This window comes from Pinus tabuliformis, chromosome 2_1 (assembly GCF_031772625.1).
Source record: "Pinus tabuliformis cultivar Carrire ecotype Pingquan chromosome 2_1, CPIR1, whole genome shotgun sequence".
Taxonomy (NCBI): domain Eukaryota; kingdom Viridiplantae; phylum Streptophyta; class Pinopsida; order Pinales; family Pinaceae; genus Pinus; species Pinus tabuliformis.
The window spans coordinates 252,987,767-253,007,316 of NC_142299.1; the positions used below are offsets into that span (position 1 = coordinate 252,987,767).

General features: G+C 37.4%; 1 protein-coding gene across 1 annotated transcript in view; it reads left to right on the top strand.

Moving 5' to 3' along the window:
• The window catches only part of ETFALPHA (electron transfer flavoprotein alpha), a 189,377-nt gene that overhangs the window by 19,766 nt on the left and 150,061 nt on the right, over positions 1-19,550 (top strand). The window contains exons 4-5 of the mRNA XM_089402523.1: positions 15,473-15,636; positions 16,000-16,158. Coding sequence (XP_089258649.1) covers positions 15,473-15,636; positions 16,000-16,158 — 323 coding nt within the window. The remainder of the gene's footprint in view (positions 1-15,472; positions 15,637-15,999; positions 16,159-19,550) is intronic.

The window sequence follows — 19,550 nt, forward strand, 5'->3', positions numbered from 1 at the left end:
ACTTTAATTTAGAGTCTCAATTCTTCACAGTACTGTTAGGATGAGTAGATGTAGTTTTAGGTATCCAATGGCTATGAACTTTAGGTACTTATGTCGCCAACCATCAAGTACAATTTATAAAATTCAAATGGGGAGGTCAAAAGTACAAACTACACGGATTCCAAGCAACCAGAAAATCAAGTTGTATCATCATCTCAGATGATGAAGCTCAGTCGAAAAGGAGCACCCGCTTATGTAGTACAATGTCACCAATTAGAAATGTTATCTGCAAATATGACCAGTGAAGAGTCACTAGAGATACAAGTTCTAATTCAGAAGCATGAAAAAGTATTTCAAGACTGACCTATGAAAATGCCACCTAATAGGGAAATTGAGCATACAATAGAAGTCAAGGCAGGGTCAGACCCCGTCAACATCAAGCCATATCGATATCCACATCACCAAAAGACGAAAATTGAGAGATTAATCCAAGACCTTTTAAAGTGTGGGACGTTGATCATCTTGGAATATCTGATCAAGTGGAAGGACTTACCCGAGGAAGACGCTTCTTGGGAAAATGAAGAATTTTGTCAACAACATCCGTCGTTACGTATGCTTTGAGGACAAAGCATTCTTTCGAGAGGAAGGCAATGTTATGTAAAAAATTAGTTAGTATTTAATTTTAGGTTAATTAGACGAAAGGGCACGATCATAAGATCATGCCCTTTCCCCAAAGGGTGCCCATGGCGATATATAACCCAGGAACCCCCACTGTAAACAATCATCATCTGTCAATTAATTATTAATAAATATTTATATATATATCTTTCTTTGCGCATCTAGAAGTTTTCACTTCAAGGAGACTCATTTTCTTCTTGGTTGATTGTCATGGTCATTGTTTTTCATGTTGCATACCTTTGATTATTGGATCATCCTCTTGGTATGTACTTTGATGGTTATGTAGCATGCTACCTTATCATGGTGTTGCTTTGGTATGCTTGCTCGTTTAGATGGTTGTAGCCTTCCAAGAGGGTTCTTTAAGAGAAGCACTCTAGAACTTTGGGCATTGTTTGGAATTGGATCATTGTCTTGAGATCCTTTGCTCATGAGTTTAGTTGAGCTCTCACATTGATCACACATTTCTAGATTCTAGCCCTTTCAACGATTAGATTTTGATGCTTTTAACTTGTTTGGAGTACTTTGTACCTAGACACCCTTGATTGGTTGGAACTTCTTGGCACATGGGATAATTCTTAATGATGTAGACTACCATTACTAGAGGAGTGCTCCCTTGTTTTACTCATGATGGCACATATGTTGAAGGATGAGATTATTTTATTGCTATTTTGATGGGGTTGTCCCCTTGCTTTATATATCTAGTAGATTAATTTGGTAATCTCGCACATGGATCTACGCCTTGGCACACGTGTTGAGGTTGCCCTATGTTGACCATTTCTTGCACAATTATATATGATATTCTGTTTTGGAGGATTTTTCAAAAGGTGGCTTAGATGACGGGTAGATATCTTTTGACATATTGATCATATTGTTTCCAAATCGATGCCAATAGATGTAGAATGAATGTGGCGTTTTCAAATTGTGGTCATAATAGGAATTTGGGCAAATATTGAGTTATGGTGGTTATAAATTTACGGTGTCAAAATTCTCATTGCATTTTGATCAACTCTTTTGAGGAACATGCCAACTTTATTGCTTGAGCATTTTGGTTAAATGGGAAGAGTGCAATTAATGTATACACATGGCGGAGGATGCCTTGCACATTGGTTAAATGGGAAGAGTGCAATTAATGTATACACATGGTGGAGCATGCCTTGCACATAGAGCAAAGCTTTGTGTGTTTTGAGGCTATTTTTGAAGGAGGCATCCACCTTGCAAAGGCCACATTTGGCATAATGACCGTATTATTGTTGAGAAACCAAGTGTAGAGTAGAATTAGGTTTGATTTCTCTGTCTTGATAATTACTTGTGAATGTTAGATAGCTATTTATTACGTGTTATGTCTTCTTCATCAACCATTTATACAAATGTTCAATCAACCAGGAAAAACAAAGAGACAAGAGACACCAAAATTAGGTTCCAAGCCAAGGCAAAACCCCAAAAGGGGGAAAACCCAACAACAATCCTTCTCATTTAGAATCAGATCAAAATGAGATATCCAAGACCAGAACTGCCATCAAAAATCCAAGTCCAACCCTCCTTCAAGTCATTTCCAAAGTCAAAGTCAACATAGGTCAAATTGGTAAACCTCTTGAAATCTCGTTCCTGAAATTTCGGGCCTCCTTGAAGTCTGTCTCCTGAAATTTCGGGCCTCCCCGAAATCTCACTCTTGAAATTTCGGGTTTGCAATAAGCTCTAAAATTCTGCCTTCTTTTCACTGAAATTCCTCCACTTGTGCGAGCTCCTTCTCTCCTCCTTCTTCGTCCTTTTCTTCATTAGAATATATGTATGATGATGATGATGTGTATGTGTCCCCCAAAGTGATCGAACTGTCCTCTATATATATCTGTCCAGGAGGTCAAATAGGTGGTTCGGGGAAGCCTAGGCCGACTTGTTCCCAAGGAGAGCCGATTTGTACATTTTGGTGGACTTTGACTCAATAAAAGAATTCAAAATTCTTTTTCTTACAAATGCCCAAATGGTACATGACTCAAGTACATTTTCTTTGACTCAAAATAATTTCTTTTTTACTCTTATAAGCATGAAGAACATGCTTTGACCAAATAATAATAATAATAATAATAAATATGTCAATGATAAAAATTATTTTATTACATTATGAAGACTGACACTAGTTACATTTTGAATAATTATTTTATACGAGGTAGTTTTGTGATATTGCGATTTTAATATTATTCACCGGAGAAAGAGTAGATCTACAACCACTTTTCACTATTTTTGAGAAAGTTGATGAGGAGGTTGAAGAGTTGTATATTTTATTATTTTGCTTTGAAAAAATCAGTGTTCCACGGGGTCGCTTCCCCCCAACTGGGGGTCGAGTTTCCTAGCTCCCTCGCGCTCCGGGGACTTGGGGACGTTTCCCCATGCTCCCAAAAAAAAGGGTATGCGAGGAAACTTGAAAGGGGTTGTTTCCTTCGTTTTTGGGGTCGTTTCCTCCAATTGGGGTCGTTTCTTAGGTGAAAGGGGTCTTAAGGGGTCTTGATGGGTCTTTTCCCTAGAAAAAATTCGCAATTTTTTTTATGAAACAAAAAATCATATTTTTTAATATTTGTTGAACAACTGTGAAGGGTTTACATTATGTTCATTTCACATTTCATTTTTTGTTTTCTCTTTCTTTGAACTGAACACTGCCGCCATCGCCAAGCAACCTTTTGTCTACTACCTCTCATGTATCAGACTTGACTTTTATATTATTCAATATTCAATGTTCATAGTTGGAAGTGGAACATCAATATGGTTTAAAGTTTAAAGTTTAAAACTTTAAACATTTATAATTTTATAATTTATTTTCATTGTGCATTGTTAGTAATTTAGTAGACTAGTAGTTACACTATACACTTACAAAATTACATGTATGATGTATGATTATAATTTATATGATAATGATATCAGTGATCATGCTTTTCGTTTAAAATTTGTTCCAGTTATATGATTCATCGATTTATATTTTATATTTATAAGTTTTTAAGACCCCGACATCCCCCCATGTTTCCTGAAAATTGGTGGGGAGCTTTTGCATAGACCGCTCCTACATATCCCCGCTCCCTTGCCTCCTCGTCCCCGAAACTTGGTGGAACATTGGAAAAAAGCATGGATCTAGAAAAACAAATCATATTTTATTGTAAGACCTATTTGATGTCGTATCTATGCTGACACATCAATCAATAGGTGCAAGTGGTTAGTGATATGGCAGGGGTTTACTTCATCTTTGAGCATTATAATGTGAGGAGGGAACAATTGCGGGACCTAAGTTACCCCTTTCCTCGATTGTTATGAATAAAATATATAAAAATAATAATAAACAATAATAATGATTAATTTAATAATAATTAGTTATGAAGAGGCATGTCTTTAAGGACACGACTGTTCATGAAGGGGCACCTAACTAGGTATATAAGTAGAGGCTCATTTGTAACAATCATATCATCTCATATCTTCTATACATTTCTATATAAATCAATGTTTTAAAACTCCGACTCCGACACCGACTCGGCTGAGGGTCGACTTCGACTCTGACTCCGACTCCGACTCAGACTCAATATCGAATCGGCCGGCTCGATTTCAATGACTTAGTCGTTGTAAAAAATACATTAAATATTTTTTTTTTTTTATAAAAAAACATAATTTTAAAGATTTTTAGTCATGTTTCCAAACACACAGCATTAGAATATAGATAGAAGACAATATATGATCAAAGCAGGCTCATTCATATATCCATTATATCAAAATGGCACCAAGTGCACTGTCCAATACATACATGATGATGATATAGAGATCAAAACAAAAACACATAACCAAGGAGGCTAGAAATGGCCTCTACAACAAAAGTAAACTGTGACCAGTACTATTGGCTACTGCTAGAGGAGCCGAGATCATGTGGATCAATATCTGGATCATCATCAGAGTTAGACAGGGGGGCCCATGGTTCCCCCTCATCATCTCCAACCGCAACTGTAGAAGTGGTAGCACTAGCAGGCTGTGCAACCGCTGCAAGCTGAGATAGACGAGATATGCGCTTCTGTCGTGGCTCCACTGAAGAAGCGCCTGCAACTAGAGGACTTGGCATTGGCCCTGAGGCTGGTACAAGTGGATCAGGATCTGCATTCAATTGAACATTATGTTCGAGTGATGCCTCCACCTGTAAATCAAAATCAAGATCCTCATCAGAATCAAACTCTGCTGGATGACTCTCCACTACCCAATCCGATGTTGGATCAATGTCTTCCAACACAATGGGATCAGAATCAGGGATTTTGTTCAGCAATTGGTTGCGTCTGAGCCGGAGGTTGTATTGGACATAGACTAGATCATTTAACTGTTTTTGATCCAAACGGTTTCTCTTCTTTGTATGAATCCTCTCAAAGACAGACCAATTGCGCTCACACCTAGTAGCACTGCAAGTTTGACGCAAAATACGAATTGCAAACCTCTGCAATTCAGGACAGCGGCTACCAAAAGCCTCCCACCATTGTGCTGCAAAAAGCATATGAGTGTAATGAGTTAGCTCAACAAAATTACAAATTATATCCAACTTTCAAATTATAAACGATTTAATGAAATAAGTATTAAGAATTTGAAAATTGAAATTTTTGTTTACCTGGCTCATCTACTTCCCTTGAAATCTTTGCTAGGTTCTTCCCAAAGGTACCTGAGGCATTGCTGAAGGTTGTGGCCTGTCGGTGTATCTCCAGCTGATCACACTCCAATGGGATCATGTGATCAATGCAGTGAATCAATCCATCTCTAACCTCCCCCTTCGAAGCTCCTGTCGCCTTAGCTTTATAATGATACCGTGGGTTCAAAAAATACCCGACTGCATGTATAGGGCGATGGAGTTGATTGTTCCATATTTCATCAATGATTGCCCAAATGGGCCCATACTTAGCCACTTTATCCTTGTATGCCCTCTTTGTTTGCTCCTTTGCTTGATCCATAGCCTCATAAATGAAGCCCATAGCCAATCTTTCCCCATCCACCAACCGCAACACCTTAACCAGTGGCTCAGCAAGCTTCACAATCTCTGCTGCCTTTCTCCAAAATATTTCTTCATTAACTTTCTTTTTCAATTCTTTGCCTTTTAGTTTGTGAGACTACTGGCTTTGATTCCATTTTTCACTGGAAAAAATCTTTTGCAAGTTTCTATGTTGTGAAAGCATAGATTGCAATGTCAAAAAAACAGTGCAAATCTAGTGATGGTAGGCCTAATAATATCACTGCCCCCTGTGTGTTTCCTCATCAGGCTCAAAATCCATGAATGATTGTAGATAAATTTTGTTATGCTTTTGGCATGATCTACAGTGTTTTTGACCCAATCTAATTTGCCAATATCCTCAAGCATGAGGTCTATGCAATGTGCAACACATGGGGTCCAAAAGATGGTTATGTGCTTTTCCTCTAATAATTTACCAGCAAGAACATAGTTAGAGGCATTATCTGTGATGACTTGAACAACATTAGCCACCCCCACCTCCTCAAAAACCTCATCCAATAGCCGAAACAACAATTGTCCATCTTTTACCTTATCAGATGCATCAATTGATTTTAGAAACATGGTTCCCTGTGGGTAGAAGATAAGAAAGTTTATGATGGTACGATTTCTTTGATCAGTCCATCCATCTGACACGATGGTACATCCTGCTTTTGCCTATGAGTTCTTGAAATCTTTCAAATACTCATTAATGGAGGTAATTTCTTTCTGCAAACGATACCCCCTTAGCTCATGCATAGTAGGGCCTTTGAAGCCTTTTCCAGTAGCATGTATGGCATCAAACATAGGCTCATAATATGGTGAATGGGAAGCATTGAAGGGGATATCAGCATCATACCACCAACTAGCTATGTAATCATAAGCAGTCTCCCTCAATTCTTTCTTCCAATGGTCATCTAAAGTGGGCTGCAAATGACTTCTACTAGCTTGAGGACCATGTGCATCTGATGGAGAGGAGGGAGTGAAATAACTTTTGATATTCATATCACCCTTTTTCGTTTTACCCTTTCCCTTTTTTTGAATAGACTCAAAAGAGGAAGGAACATATCAGAAAGGGTTGGATGCATCGGTACAAGGGATAGAGGAAGAACCCTCAAAATCAAAATGGGGGTTGGTAGCCAGCATTTTTTGTATATTCCTCTTCCTCCCAATTTTAGCCTCTAACTCTTTTTGCCTAGCCTTATCTTCTTTAAACTTCTCAAAGCTGGCTAACAAATCCTTCCTAATCTCCCAAATTTCTGGTGAGGTACATGGAGTAATTTGGCCTCTAATCCCCGCCAAGTGTTGTTTCAGCCTATTAATGCTCCCACAACCTTCCTTAATTTTCCTATGGCAAAATTTGCAATGCATTTGACTATCAACCATTTCAACATATGCCCAAGCAGCATCTTTCACTCTAGGTGCCATTTTTTGACTTGGAAATGAAAGCAAACAATCTGAAAATGAAAACAAAAAAAAAGCATTGATTCAATGTTCATTTCTTTCACAAAAAACACTCTTTAGGATTTCCAGATTTGCACATAAAATTTAATAAGCAAAAACAGATTTTTACAAGTGAAAAAAAATACCTCCAGGCACAAACTGCCTCCTCAAGCTTGCTCCAAGAAACCAACTCCTCAATGGCAAATGCTGCTCCAAATGGCTGCCCAAGAAGCTCCTCACTCCAGCTACAATGCTTGCCCAAGACTCAAGAAACAAACAAACTCAACAACTCCTCACAAACTCTCACTGAAATTCTCACTCAAATGCATGAGATGGCTGTGAGAAAATGAGAGGGGTTGGGTGGGTTAAATAGGGTTTAGGAGAGGGGAATGGACCCCAAAGACAACATAGGCAAAATAAGAACAGGTTTGGAGTCCCCTAAAAGAACATTAAAAAAAAATTCGTTGTTTGACGGGTTGTTGGGCCGCTTTTTCTAACCCGGCCGGGTTAATGCGGGCTCGACCGAGCCGACCGAGTTGTTAGACAACTCGGCCAGCTCGGTATTAACCTGGCCGGCCGAATCGAATCCAAGGCCGAGTCAAATTTTTTTGGCCTGGCTCGGACCAACTCGGCTGAGTCGGTTTCGAGCTGGCCGGTTTTGAAAACAGAGATATAAATATATTTGTCTTATCATGGATATTTATATATTTCAAATTTTTGAGTATTCTATTGCATTTATGAACTTTGTTCGTAACATTGGCATCAGAGCTGTTCGATACTTTGGCCGCTCAACTGCTACACAGAGCTTGTCTGATCCGAACTTTGGCCATCAACCCTTCATCAAGTTAAGTTGCCATTGGAATTCAGGTTTTTAGCCACACAAGTTTGGGAGGTTCTCCATTTTGCCATCAGGCCTTTGGCCATTAAAAAAAGAATATATATATATATATATTATCTAAGTTTAAAAAATATATATATAAAAAGTCAAAATATCTATATTAAAATAAGTGAATATATATATAAAAGGAAGAAGAATAAAATTTGAATAAATTGAAGTTCTGATTATTTTTTTTAAGAATATATATACATTTAATAAAAAGAAAAAATCAATGTTGCACGAAGCGCCCCCCCACCCCCCCCACAGTTCCAAGCCCCGAAGCGCATCCCATACGGAAGCGCCTAAGAAGCTTCGCCGGAAGCGCGCTTCTGAAATTCGGAAGCGCCGCTTCCGAATTTTTTGCCGCTTCCTAGAAATTCAGAAGCGTGGTATGGAAGCGCCGAAGCGCGCTTCGGGCGTCAGAAGCGTGGCGCTTCGGAGGAGGAAGCGTACGCTTCCCGTACACTTCCGAAAAAGCATCTAGAAAATCGTTTTTTTTTTCAATTTTCTTTTTAATTTTAGGTGAGTTTGCTTGTTGGGGGTGGGTCCACCTTGGGTTAGGGTGACGAATGAAGGCAAAAAAAATATAAATATAGCAGATGCTCCCTCATTGTAATGTTAAATTCTTAAAGTAAAAGTGACATTCTCCTTTATTTTTCATTTTCATCCTTTTACTTAAATTTTTAACATTACCATGAAATGACTCAGGATGTTTGAGAGTGGTTCTAGCCTCATTGGACTTCATATGGAGAAAATAGAATTTCATATCCTATTCAAAATTTGGCAGACTTAACAGTTTCAGGAATTCAGTATCAATGGGATTGTGGCATTTCATTAGATTATATCAAGTATGAAGGTATGCGATTAGCATTTAATCAAGAGCACCAAGCCCTATATGTACCCTAGTGTTGGTGGTGTTAATTGTTGAACTCCTTTGTCACACGGCACGCCGTTAGCAAAAAATTACCTTTCAATCAAGTCAAAATCATCGATCAAGCATGTTAAGCTTTTTCTACCATATTTTAAGTCTTGAATTAGGTAGTTTGATCAAAATTGGGCAATATTGACTAATATCCCCAGACAATCGAGGTAGATGCAAACGCTAGAAAAGAGGAGAATAATCTAGATTCTAGATGGTTGATGCATCTAAATGGTTGATGCTCGAATAATTAATCATTAATGTACAATGGATGTTATATCTATCTTGATTTATGCAAAAATATGCATGTTTTCATGGCTTCTACAATTAATTTGCTATTTGGGATGTTTGTTTTGAGTATAAATGCAAAAATATATATATATATAGCAGACGCTTCCGCGGATGCTTCGCTTCCTAGATTTTTGGAAAATGACGCTTCCGCGTCCCCGCTTCCAAAAAACGCTTCCGCTTCGCCCCCGCTTCGTGCAACATTGGAAAAAATAAATAAAAAAATGAAATAAAAGTTAAAAGACAAAAAACGTAGCCCAACCGCTCCCCGACAAGGTGCACAGGCCCCACCGCCATCGATGGGCCGCACATCCGTTGCACTTGGTTCATCGTTTAGTTGCCTACTCTACCTCCATGGGTCGCTACAAAAGTTGTCAGCACATTCTACTGCCTCTGTCTCTGTCGCTTTACCACAATCCCCTAAATCTGCCTCTATTGCCTTACCACATTTCTCTTGTTCAACAACTGTCATCACCGCGACACTATCATCTGTCTCATACATGATCTTATTGCTCAGCCATCAAACCGTACCACCACTACTACCGCCATTCGACACTATTCTTTGTTGCCACTGTGAAAATTGTCGTACACTCATTTGCCAGTGTATCCCTACTGCAACTGCACATCATCATTCAATCTTTGTGCCGTACAAATCAAGTCATACATTACCAAATGTTGCTCGAGCAAGATTGTGACGGTTGAGGCCAGGAAAATTGTTCATTTGTAGTATCAACCTTTGGAAAGGAATAAAGTTAAGGAAAGTAATAAAGCTATTAAAATAAAAGAATTAATTAAAGTTATTTAAAAGTTGTAAGGAAAAAAGATCATTTTGAAGCACTAGAGGAAAAAGTTAATAAAGTTGAAGGTTTATAATAATTAATAAAAAAGAAAGAAAGCAATTTATATTTTTTAAAGTAAAGTAGGCAAATAGTTACATATTGGAGAAGTGAGCCTCTCATACAAAGAATATATAAGCTCTTTGGTTAAGCATCATTGACGAAATTATTGACGGATGCAAATGGAGTCAATCATTGAAGAGAAAAAAATGTAATCTCTAATGAAAGAAAAAGGAAGATTTTCAGGAACTTCATTCTACTTTGCTTTAGTGCTATTTAGAATTAAGGGTATTCTTGCAGGAAAAAATGTTACTATCGCTATCTCTCCCACTGAAAATAAAAATTATATAAACCCAAAAATTGCAAAGCAATTGGTGATTCTTGAGTCAAATATGATCGAAAAATTAGACTTCTTGGACAACAAACAATATGAAATAACCGGTTTTCAATTAAGCATTGGGGATTATACATTTATAACACAATTCTCTCTTCAATCCATATGGAACGATCAAGGTGACATTATTTTGGGTTCACCTTGGATGGAAACTCTAGGATCCTTCATCCTAAATACAAAGAAGAAATTGTTAACTTTTTCCTATAGGAAGAAAAAAATAACTCTATAATACATTACATTGAAATCAGATTTAGTAACACTATAAGACATACAAGGCATCTCAAAAATAATTTTTGAAGAAGGTAAAAAAGTGATACAAAATATGCCAAGGGAAGTTGACAAAATCACCGTTGACAAAAATGAAGTAGTTTCTCGGCTTAAAGACCAGAGTGAAAAATTAGTGACGCAAATTAAGAAACTTAAGAAGGTCAAGTCATTGGAAAACAAGGTATAAAAACTTATTGAGAAGGAAGCGTCGAAATATTCAAATGTAGAAATTCAAGTTGAAGAAGAGGAATGAATACCGATTCAGTGAATATCACAACTCAAGAAGATGACAAGCTAGATAAAGTAAAAACGTATTTTGATGTTGCAGTTCAAACGATGAAAAATCCAAATGAAGATTCTTTAACCAACTCAACAACAATAGTGCCTAAAGTAACTCAGGAAGTTTGTCACACACAAGATGAGGGAAAATCAAACCACAAGAACTCCTTATTGACTTTTGAATCACAAGAGCAACCAACTCAACCAATCTGCAGATCCATAGAATTAAGACAACAAACAAATGACTTATGTTCCAAAAAATATCGATGTCACCACAATTCAGTGTTGTGGTAAAAATCCATCGCAAGTTCCAGTATCCACCAAAATTTCGCAAAAGATTGATTTAGGATGGTCAGATCCTTTCTCAGTTCGACTATTTCGTTTATCGCTCAGAGGATCTTATCATCTTGTATCAACGAAGATGACAACTCCAAAAATTCCTAAAAGATAATAACAAATTACAAGAAAAGAAGCATATGACATGTCTTGTTATTGATAAGCTTTAAGGACAAAATTGTTTGAAGAGGAAGGCAATGATATGAATAAAAAATATAAAAATAATAATAAATGGTAATGATGATTAATTTAGTAATATTTAGTTATGAAGAGGCATGTCTTTAAGAACATGAACATTCATGAAGGGGCAACTTCCTAGGTATATATGCAGGCCCTCATTTGTAACAATCATATCATCTTATATCTTCTGTACATTTCTATATAAATATATTTTTCTTATCATGGATCTTTATATATTTCAGATCTTCTGAATATTCTACTGCATTTATGAACTTTGTTCGTAACATTGGCCTATTTTTACCACCCCTCTTGTGCGCCTTTTTCTTTATTGATTGTTTTCTCTTGCATAGCTTGGGTTACAAGCTTTCATACATGCATCATTGACCCCTTCAAGATAAGTGGTTTATTGTTCATTAGGCTTGGGATATTGAAAGTTCCTTTTGGTTGATAGGTCATGCATTAGCCAACAATTGGGTGAGGGCTAATGAGGGAGGTAGAGCTTAGGCTAGGATCTTGTCATTTATTGGTTGTTTTCTCTTGCATAGCTGGGGTTACAAGCTTTTATATATGCCTCATTGACCGCATAAAGATAAGTGGTTTATTGTTCATTAGTCTTGGGATATTGAAAGTTCCTTTCATTTGATAGCTCATGCATTAGCCAACAATTCGGTGAGGGCTAATAAGGGAGGTAGAGCTCATGCTAGGATTTTGTCCACGCACTTTATTATGCCCTAACTAATGTTTTGTATTTTATCATTATGGTTCATACTCTTTCTTTTATTATTTATGCATCAACCTCTTAGGGCAAAGTTTCAATGATGAGGAAAACAAGGAGCCAATATTGGTGACTGTAACGAACAAAGTTTGTAAACGCTATGATACCAATGTAATGAACAAAGTTCTTATACTCAGAGGAATGCTCTGATACCAGTGTAACGAACAAAGTTCATATACTCAATATATATATATATATATATATATATATAAATAATAATAATAATAATAATAATAATAATAATAACTAAAGTGAAGAGGCATGTCTCTAAGGACATGACCTCCCATGAAGAGGCACGTCCTAGGTATATAAGTGGGCCTCATTTGTAACAATCAGACATCACTTGTACATTCAACAATTCTTATATAATACATATTACTTATCCTACCATGGATACTTACATTTATCAGATATTCTGAGTAATACGCTGCATATACGAACCTTGTTCGTCACATTGGTATCAGAGCATTCCTACGAGTATACGAACTTTGTTCGTTACATTGGTATCAGAGCGTTTACGAACTTTGTTCGTTACACTGACAGATGGCAATCAACTTGAAGATGGGACATGGATATAAAAAAGAAATGGAAAATGTTAAGTATGGCTTTCTATGGACATGAAACAACAACCAATGCCTCCTATTTGTGCCCCTCCTGGACAGTGGAGGAAAAGGGCTCAAGAAAGGTCACACTGGACTCGGGGCAAAAGATAACCACTAAGGTGAAGCATGGGAACACAATTCAATCAAAAGTAGTCTATCATCTAATTTGATGTGTGATCCATTAGAGTGCCTATATATATATTTTTAATGTCTAGAGGAATCAACAATTGGGCCGGTCTCGTACTCGCATGACATAAGGTTTTCTGACCACCACCACTATAACCCCTAGGTGAACCGTGCCACCCCCCAACACATGGTCATGGATAAACAATCAGAGATTTGAACATGTGACATTTGTATTCATTTACTTTATATTTTCACGAGCTTGCCAAATGAGCTCACCGGGGGGGCTAGAGTGCTTTTGAATATTAAATGAATGCACTTGATTACAAAAATGTTTAATGTACCTTACATTTGATGACTCACGTTCATCTGATGAGTAAGCTAGATGAAATAAAGTGCTTACTGGAGCATGGATGGAAAGCCTTTAAGGCTAGCTATTTGTGGATCATCATAAGGCTGTTGGCTGGCAAGCTAAATGAATAGGAGAAAAATTCCCCTAGGGTTATGCACTTGGGTGAGTAACAGTGCCTTTGATCACTAGCGAGGTTGTAAAAGTATTAAGTCATCCACCAGAGTTTCATTTTCAGTTTGACTTTGGTGTGATCCACCTGAATGACATATTTCACGTGTGTCAGACTGGTCTCCTCTCAAAGAGAATTGATGCAACTAGGGATGCCACCTTGAGTGGAAAATCTAGTATATGATCTGGTATTTGTGGTATGTATCTTGATGAGATAATCTACTATGTTTAGTTTGTCATTTAGTGTTACTAGCAATAATCCAATATCTGGTTGACATATCAGAATCCCTAGAGCTCTCTTTTGTCTAGTGATTGTTATGCATGACTGAAGAAGAAAGGAATGCACAATGACCCTGATATCCTATGTCTATTATAAGGCACTGTTGCCTCTTTATGGTAATAAATTTAGGCGTATACACTTGATCCATATATCTAAAGAATTTGGAGAGTAATCCCCTTGCAACTATAAATGGGAAGTTATCCAACCTAGGTTTAGTTTAAAGATCAAGTTGAGTCTAATTAGGATATCATTTTATTGTACTATATTGATTGCTCCAGGAGACACATGCTACAATAGAGTATGGGGATGATGTGTAACATGACATAATTATGATGTCAGCATACGTCAGCGTTTTTAATGGAGATTTTTTTAGTACTTATACTATAATATGAAATGGAGATGTGTAACATAACATGACATAATGCTGATGTCAGCATATGCTAACATTTTTATATAATTTATTTAATAATAATAGTTGTACTCTGATATCATATTAATAATTATAAGAGTAGGTCATCTAACTACAAGCCATCTTAGATCCATGTTAACATAGATCTATTAGGCGCCTAGAAGGATTGATCAATTCTCTCAAGGTGCAAATCATCATTTTTTGCACCCTCCAAATGGTTTGCACCTCAAGCAATTTGATCCTTCCCAACACTTGATAGATCTAGAGTCATGATGTATCTGTTGTATACAACTTGAGTGGGCCTAATGGTTAAGACCATGTGTTTCCTCCTAAGAGGTCACAGGTTCAAAACCAGAGGGGGGTAGAGTATGTATGCCTTCGTAGACTTAGCAGTCAAATCGCTCTTCAGAGGTGGGTCCCTTGTCCCACAAACAGGGGGTCTCATACACCAAATTGGTGTTTGGCTTGGCCGTGACCTTAAAATTGGATAATAATAATTAATATCCAATCATTTGAATATATTGTATTGATGTTAATATGCAGATTCCAGCCTAGTCTAACTTTTGTATGCCATTCATCTTTTTGATAGAAACTAGGCATATTCATTCTGTCCACATGGATTTCAGTCTTGTCCATTTTCCATTTATCCTATGTATATCATGGGCAGTTATCCGTATCTGACTGTTTGACTGAAGGTTATGTGTGTGGTTCTTGTAGGATTAATTTACTACTCTAGGCTTTCGTTGATGAGTTGCACTAGATCAGGTTTCTTATTCTTCTATTACTTTTGGAGTATGATTATGAGGCTAGAATCTTCAAATGGTAGGATAAGCATTGGGTGGTTTTCTTGAGTCACGAAGATAAAATAAAATCAAAATTTCAGAAGGCCGGGTGAACCTTGATTCAGTATCTTCGATACATTTATTTGATTTTGAGATGATCGAATTTTGCGATAAGTGACTTTCTCATTCACGCTAACACATTTTTTAGTATTAATCAAAATGTTTCATGTTACATTAAAGAAATAAACCATGCTAGTACATATTTTTATTTTAGATTTTACTTTTTAATACTCTTGATTCTTGGAAGGCATGTATTTTCTTCGTTTCTCTATGCTTCACAAAACAGAAGTATGCAGGTTAATTTAAGTTTTAAGCCAACAATTTGTGATGTACGATTATATGGCATTGAGTTTGGAAAAGTAATTATACTTCGGGACTTCGAAATATAGATTTGGATAGTCTTTCAAAACAGAATATGCGTTTTATTCTTCTTATATTTACTTTGTTCTTTCCTTCAGGCCAATCTATGCTGGAAATGCTCTCTGTAAAGTTCGTTACGTTGGGTCAGGTCCCTGCATTATGAGTATTAGGCCAACATCATTCCCAGTTTCTTTTTCATCAGACAAGTCAGGATTGGATGCAGCTCCAATTTCAACCATTGATGTTTCAAACTTAGATGCAGGTTTGTTTCTTTATGCATATTCACGGGGTGAGCAGAACACATCTTATTTGCATTTAAAGATATGGTTTGCACTCTGTCATTTACGAGGCCATATGAAGTTCAAACGTTCAATTGTTCTGCTGGGGATAGATTCTCTGAGGTAGATAATATGGCTTGCCTAAATCTGGTCACAAGTTGCAACCTTTATGTGCATTGTCAACGGTATTATTAGTGATTTCTTATTTATTTACTGAAGTAATCCCCTCTATGGAGGTGTAGACGAGTACCATTTTTTTGTATTTTGTGAATGGTTTGAGGCTTGTAAGTAATAACACAGATATCATTCTATCTAGATCATGATTATGTTTGCCACTCGAATTGCAGAGCCTGTTGGGAAGTCAACTTGGTTGAAGCAAACATCACAGGATGCTGAACGACCAGACTTGAGTAGTTCACGCATTGTTGTCACAGGAGGTCGAGGACTCAAAAGTGCAGAAAATTTCAAAATGATAGAAAAGCTTGCTGATAAAATAGGTGCAGCTGGTACGACTATCTTCATCTGTTTCTCTTCTTGAACTCTTCTCAAGAGAAGGCTTTCTGTGGTGCTATCTCTGAGCTATCTGTGTTTGGGATTTTCTGGATTACACACCAGCATAAATGCATCTCATTAAATTGCAACAGATGGAAAGTTCATCTTGTTAAATTGAAAACCCTAATGAATAGGTTTTTGATATTGGATATCCATTTTTTCAAGAAAGAGCAGGATGTGATAAACATAATAATATATATTTTTTAATATTTATAATAATATCATTAGCTCTGTTATCTCAAAATCAGGCCCTGATAGGCTGCTGTGATCAGGCAGACTTTAAGTAACTATTTCAAACCTACTTTAGGCTGAGGCTTAGCCTCCCCAACCTGAGAGGGCTCTCTCAAAGGATTAATGATCTTTGATTATGATAAAGAGGGCTAACTCTTGTGAAACAAAGGTAAAATGTGAGTGGTGGAAACACAATTAGAAACTATCCATTGGGCTTATGGAGTCAACATCATTTCAGTATAACAATGTTATCAACCTTATATAGAAGTCAGGGCATTCAGGATTCAATACATTTAGAACATGCCAGAAACATATAGGACTACACAATCTATGAATGTATACAGGAAATTAGAGCACCATGAGTGAGTTCTAAGTGATTACACATTCATACCACTGCAAATATTGGGAAAAGAACAATACAACACATTCTGAACATCGAATCCTTCCTGAGTCCTGAGAAGCAAAGCCAATCTTGTATTACTGAAAAAGAGTCTTTACCTAAAGCCAAATATCAGAGCCTTTTTGAATAATTTTCCAACCCCTATTACATTGCTCTTTCTCCTATATATAGAGCTCTTCTACCTAACTGAGATTCCTCCTCAAGCATGAGGGGAACTCAAATTCTCCTTATCATGACACCTATAAACTAACTATTAAAAGCAACTTACTACTAATTGACAGCTCTAGAAATCTAAAACAATTAGGATTCTAATTCTACATCATGCTGAACATAGCATTTATTACAATCAAGATTCATTCTCTGACAAGTGGTTTCCTTCAGCTTTAGCCTTGATGGATGTTTAAAGCTCTTTGCTGGCCCTTACTGTCTTATCTCTTCACTGCTGCTGAGAAATAGGAAACTGCCCCTGTTTTTATGCTTTTGGTTTCCTCAAAGATATTCGGAAATAATTAACCATGTTGATCTTCTTGAATTAGTCAACAATCTATTGGAGTGCCACGTCCTTCATGTGCTGTAAGCCTTTCCCATGTACATGTGTGATGACAAAACCTTTCAAAAAGATTTGCCGCTTTGTCAATCATAATTGATCAACCGAATTGTAACATGCAGCTACAACAGTTTCATAGCACGCTACGAAACTGCTGTGTAATTTCAAAAACACAGTCTTCCTTTCATAGCTAAATGATCGCCACTGTTCATGGCTTAAGCCCCTTACTCCCCTGATCACCTTGACAAGATTTGCTTGCAACTTTTCAAGAAACGGATATTGCTCCTGAGGAAGAGATACAATGACACCAATAACAACATTGACTGTTCCAAATATAACTGTAGGAATCTGGTTAGATTCTGAATCTGGCAGACGCATAACAAGAGATCCATGCCTAAAAAGATATAACAAACTCTCCTAAGTGGTATTCACCTATAACTTCCAATTTTCCTCTCTCTTCATCAGTTGCAGCATCGCTATTTTTCCTCACTGTAAAAAGGTTGAAATTGTTCTCTGCTCCAAGGTATAAAATGGAATCAAAGTTACATTTTGAAAGTGCATAGGAGCGCTGAGAGACCAGCGAACAAAACATTACCACTGTCCATAACACAGTCTTGTAATATGCCTAATATCTTCTACTGTATCTTTAATGGTCCCTGGTCCTCATCTACTTCTCTTATCTGATAAGAGATATGCATGATCTGGAAATGAAAGCAATCAGCATCAAGAACTTGATGGCTAAGTACCACTAGGGGCATACTCAGCCATCTGAAATATTTTTGAAGAACCTGAGAATCGAGATAACTTCAGCATTGGAATGAGTGCTGTATTTTGAATCTGCTCCAAGAAGGGCCTGAGTGTCAAGTTCTGCAATCTGTATAACCACTTTAAATTCCCCTAAACTTGAAGTTTCAAAAAAAAAAAAAACATCTGTAGCCAGTGTCAAAAGGTTGAGGAGCTGATGCATTTTTTCCCAGTTGTTTGTCCCTCGGCCTAAAGATAATTTGAGGGAACAACTTTATCCCCAAGGTGTACAGAATACTGCCTGCTGGACTTGAGTTCCATCGGTTTGCGCAATCAAAGAATCCCCTGGTATACGACGAACCAAAATATGCTGCTTGCGACAAACAAATACTGGCCTCCATTGAACCTGCTCTCAACAACCTCGTGAACGGGATTCATCATCAAAGGAAAGGTGAAGAACAAATTTAAGCACAGAGCCAACTGAACGAGAATTGTCACCCAATTCCTTCCCATATTTAGTTGAACCATCATCACGGAGCTCCCATTTGTATAACTGAATCTTTTGATTGATGCCAGCAAGCAACTTTCCATTAAATGTATTCAGATTGTAAACAGAAACCTTTGTCTCCTTCTCAATAACAAGTTGCAGTTTACCATCTTCAACTGAAAATACTAAAATTCGGCCCTTGTTAAGACAAGCTTTTTGCCAGAAAGGTGCGATGAAAAATTCCCCAGTCTTTCCAAATCCCAAACAACATTGCTGCCCTCTAGCTTACTGATGCCCAGCTTGTTGGAACTATCAATACGTTGAGCATTAATGCACGCAGATAATTCAACTTCCAGTGCATCTAGGATAGCCAAAATATCACCACCACAAGCCTCATTGGCTATAAACCGAAGAAGATTCATGTCCTGAAAAAGACCCCTGTAACCTTTACTTCTGCAGATGAATGTGGAGTTCCAATTGTAACTTGCAATGGTTTTCCTATCGGAGAGGTTGAATAGCCCAGCTTGCCAGTCTGTCTGAGTCTTCCATTCACATACAATTGAGCTATGCTTGACTGAAAGAGCCCAGCTAAGGCATTCGGCTTACTTTGCACAATAGCAAGATGATGCCATACCCTTTCTTCAAGCTGCATATCTGGAAAAGACATGCAGCAAGAATTATTTGTAGCAAGAGTCAGGATTCCATTAGCACGCAAGTAGAGTTCTGCACACAACATGTCCATTTCACCCACAGCACCAACAGAAAGGATGCGGAGAATGGGTCTTTTATTTTGCTGGATGCACAAGTGCAAGAATTGCAGCAACACCGCCAACTGCCCGGATGCTATCTCCAATACCACATGGAAAACTAAAACTGAGCTTAAGATTGTTTACAAGGAATAGTTTCAGACTGCCCCAAATCCAAAGAACAGATGCAA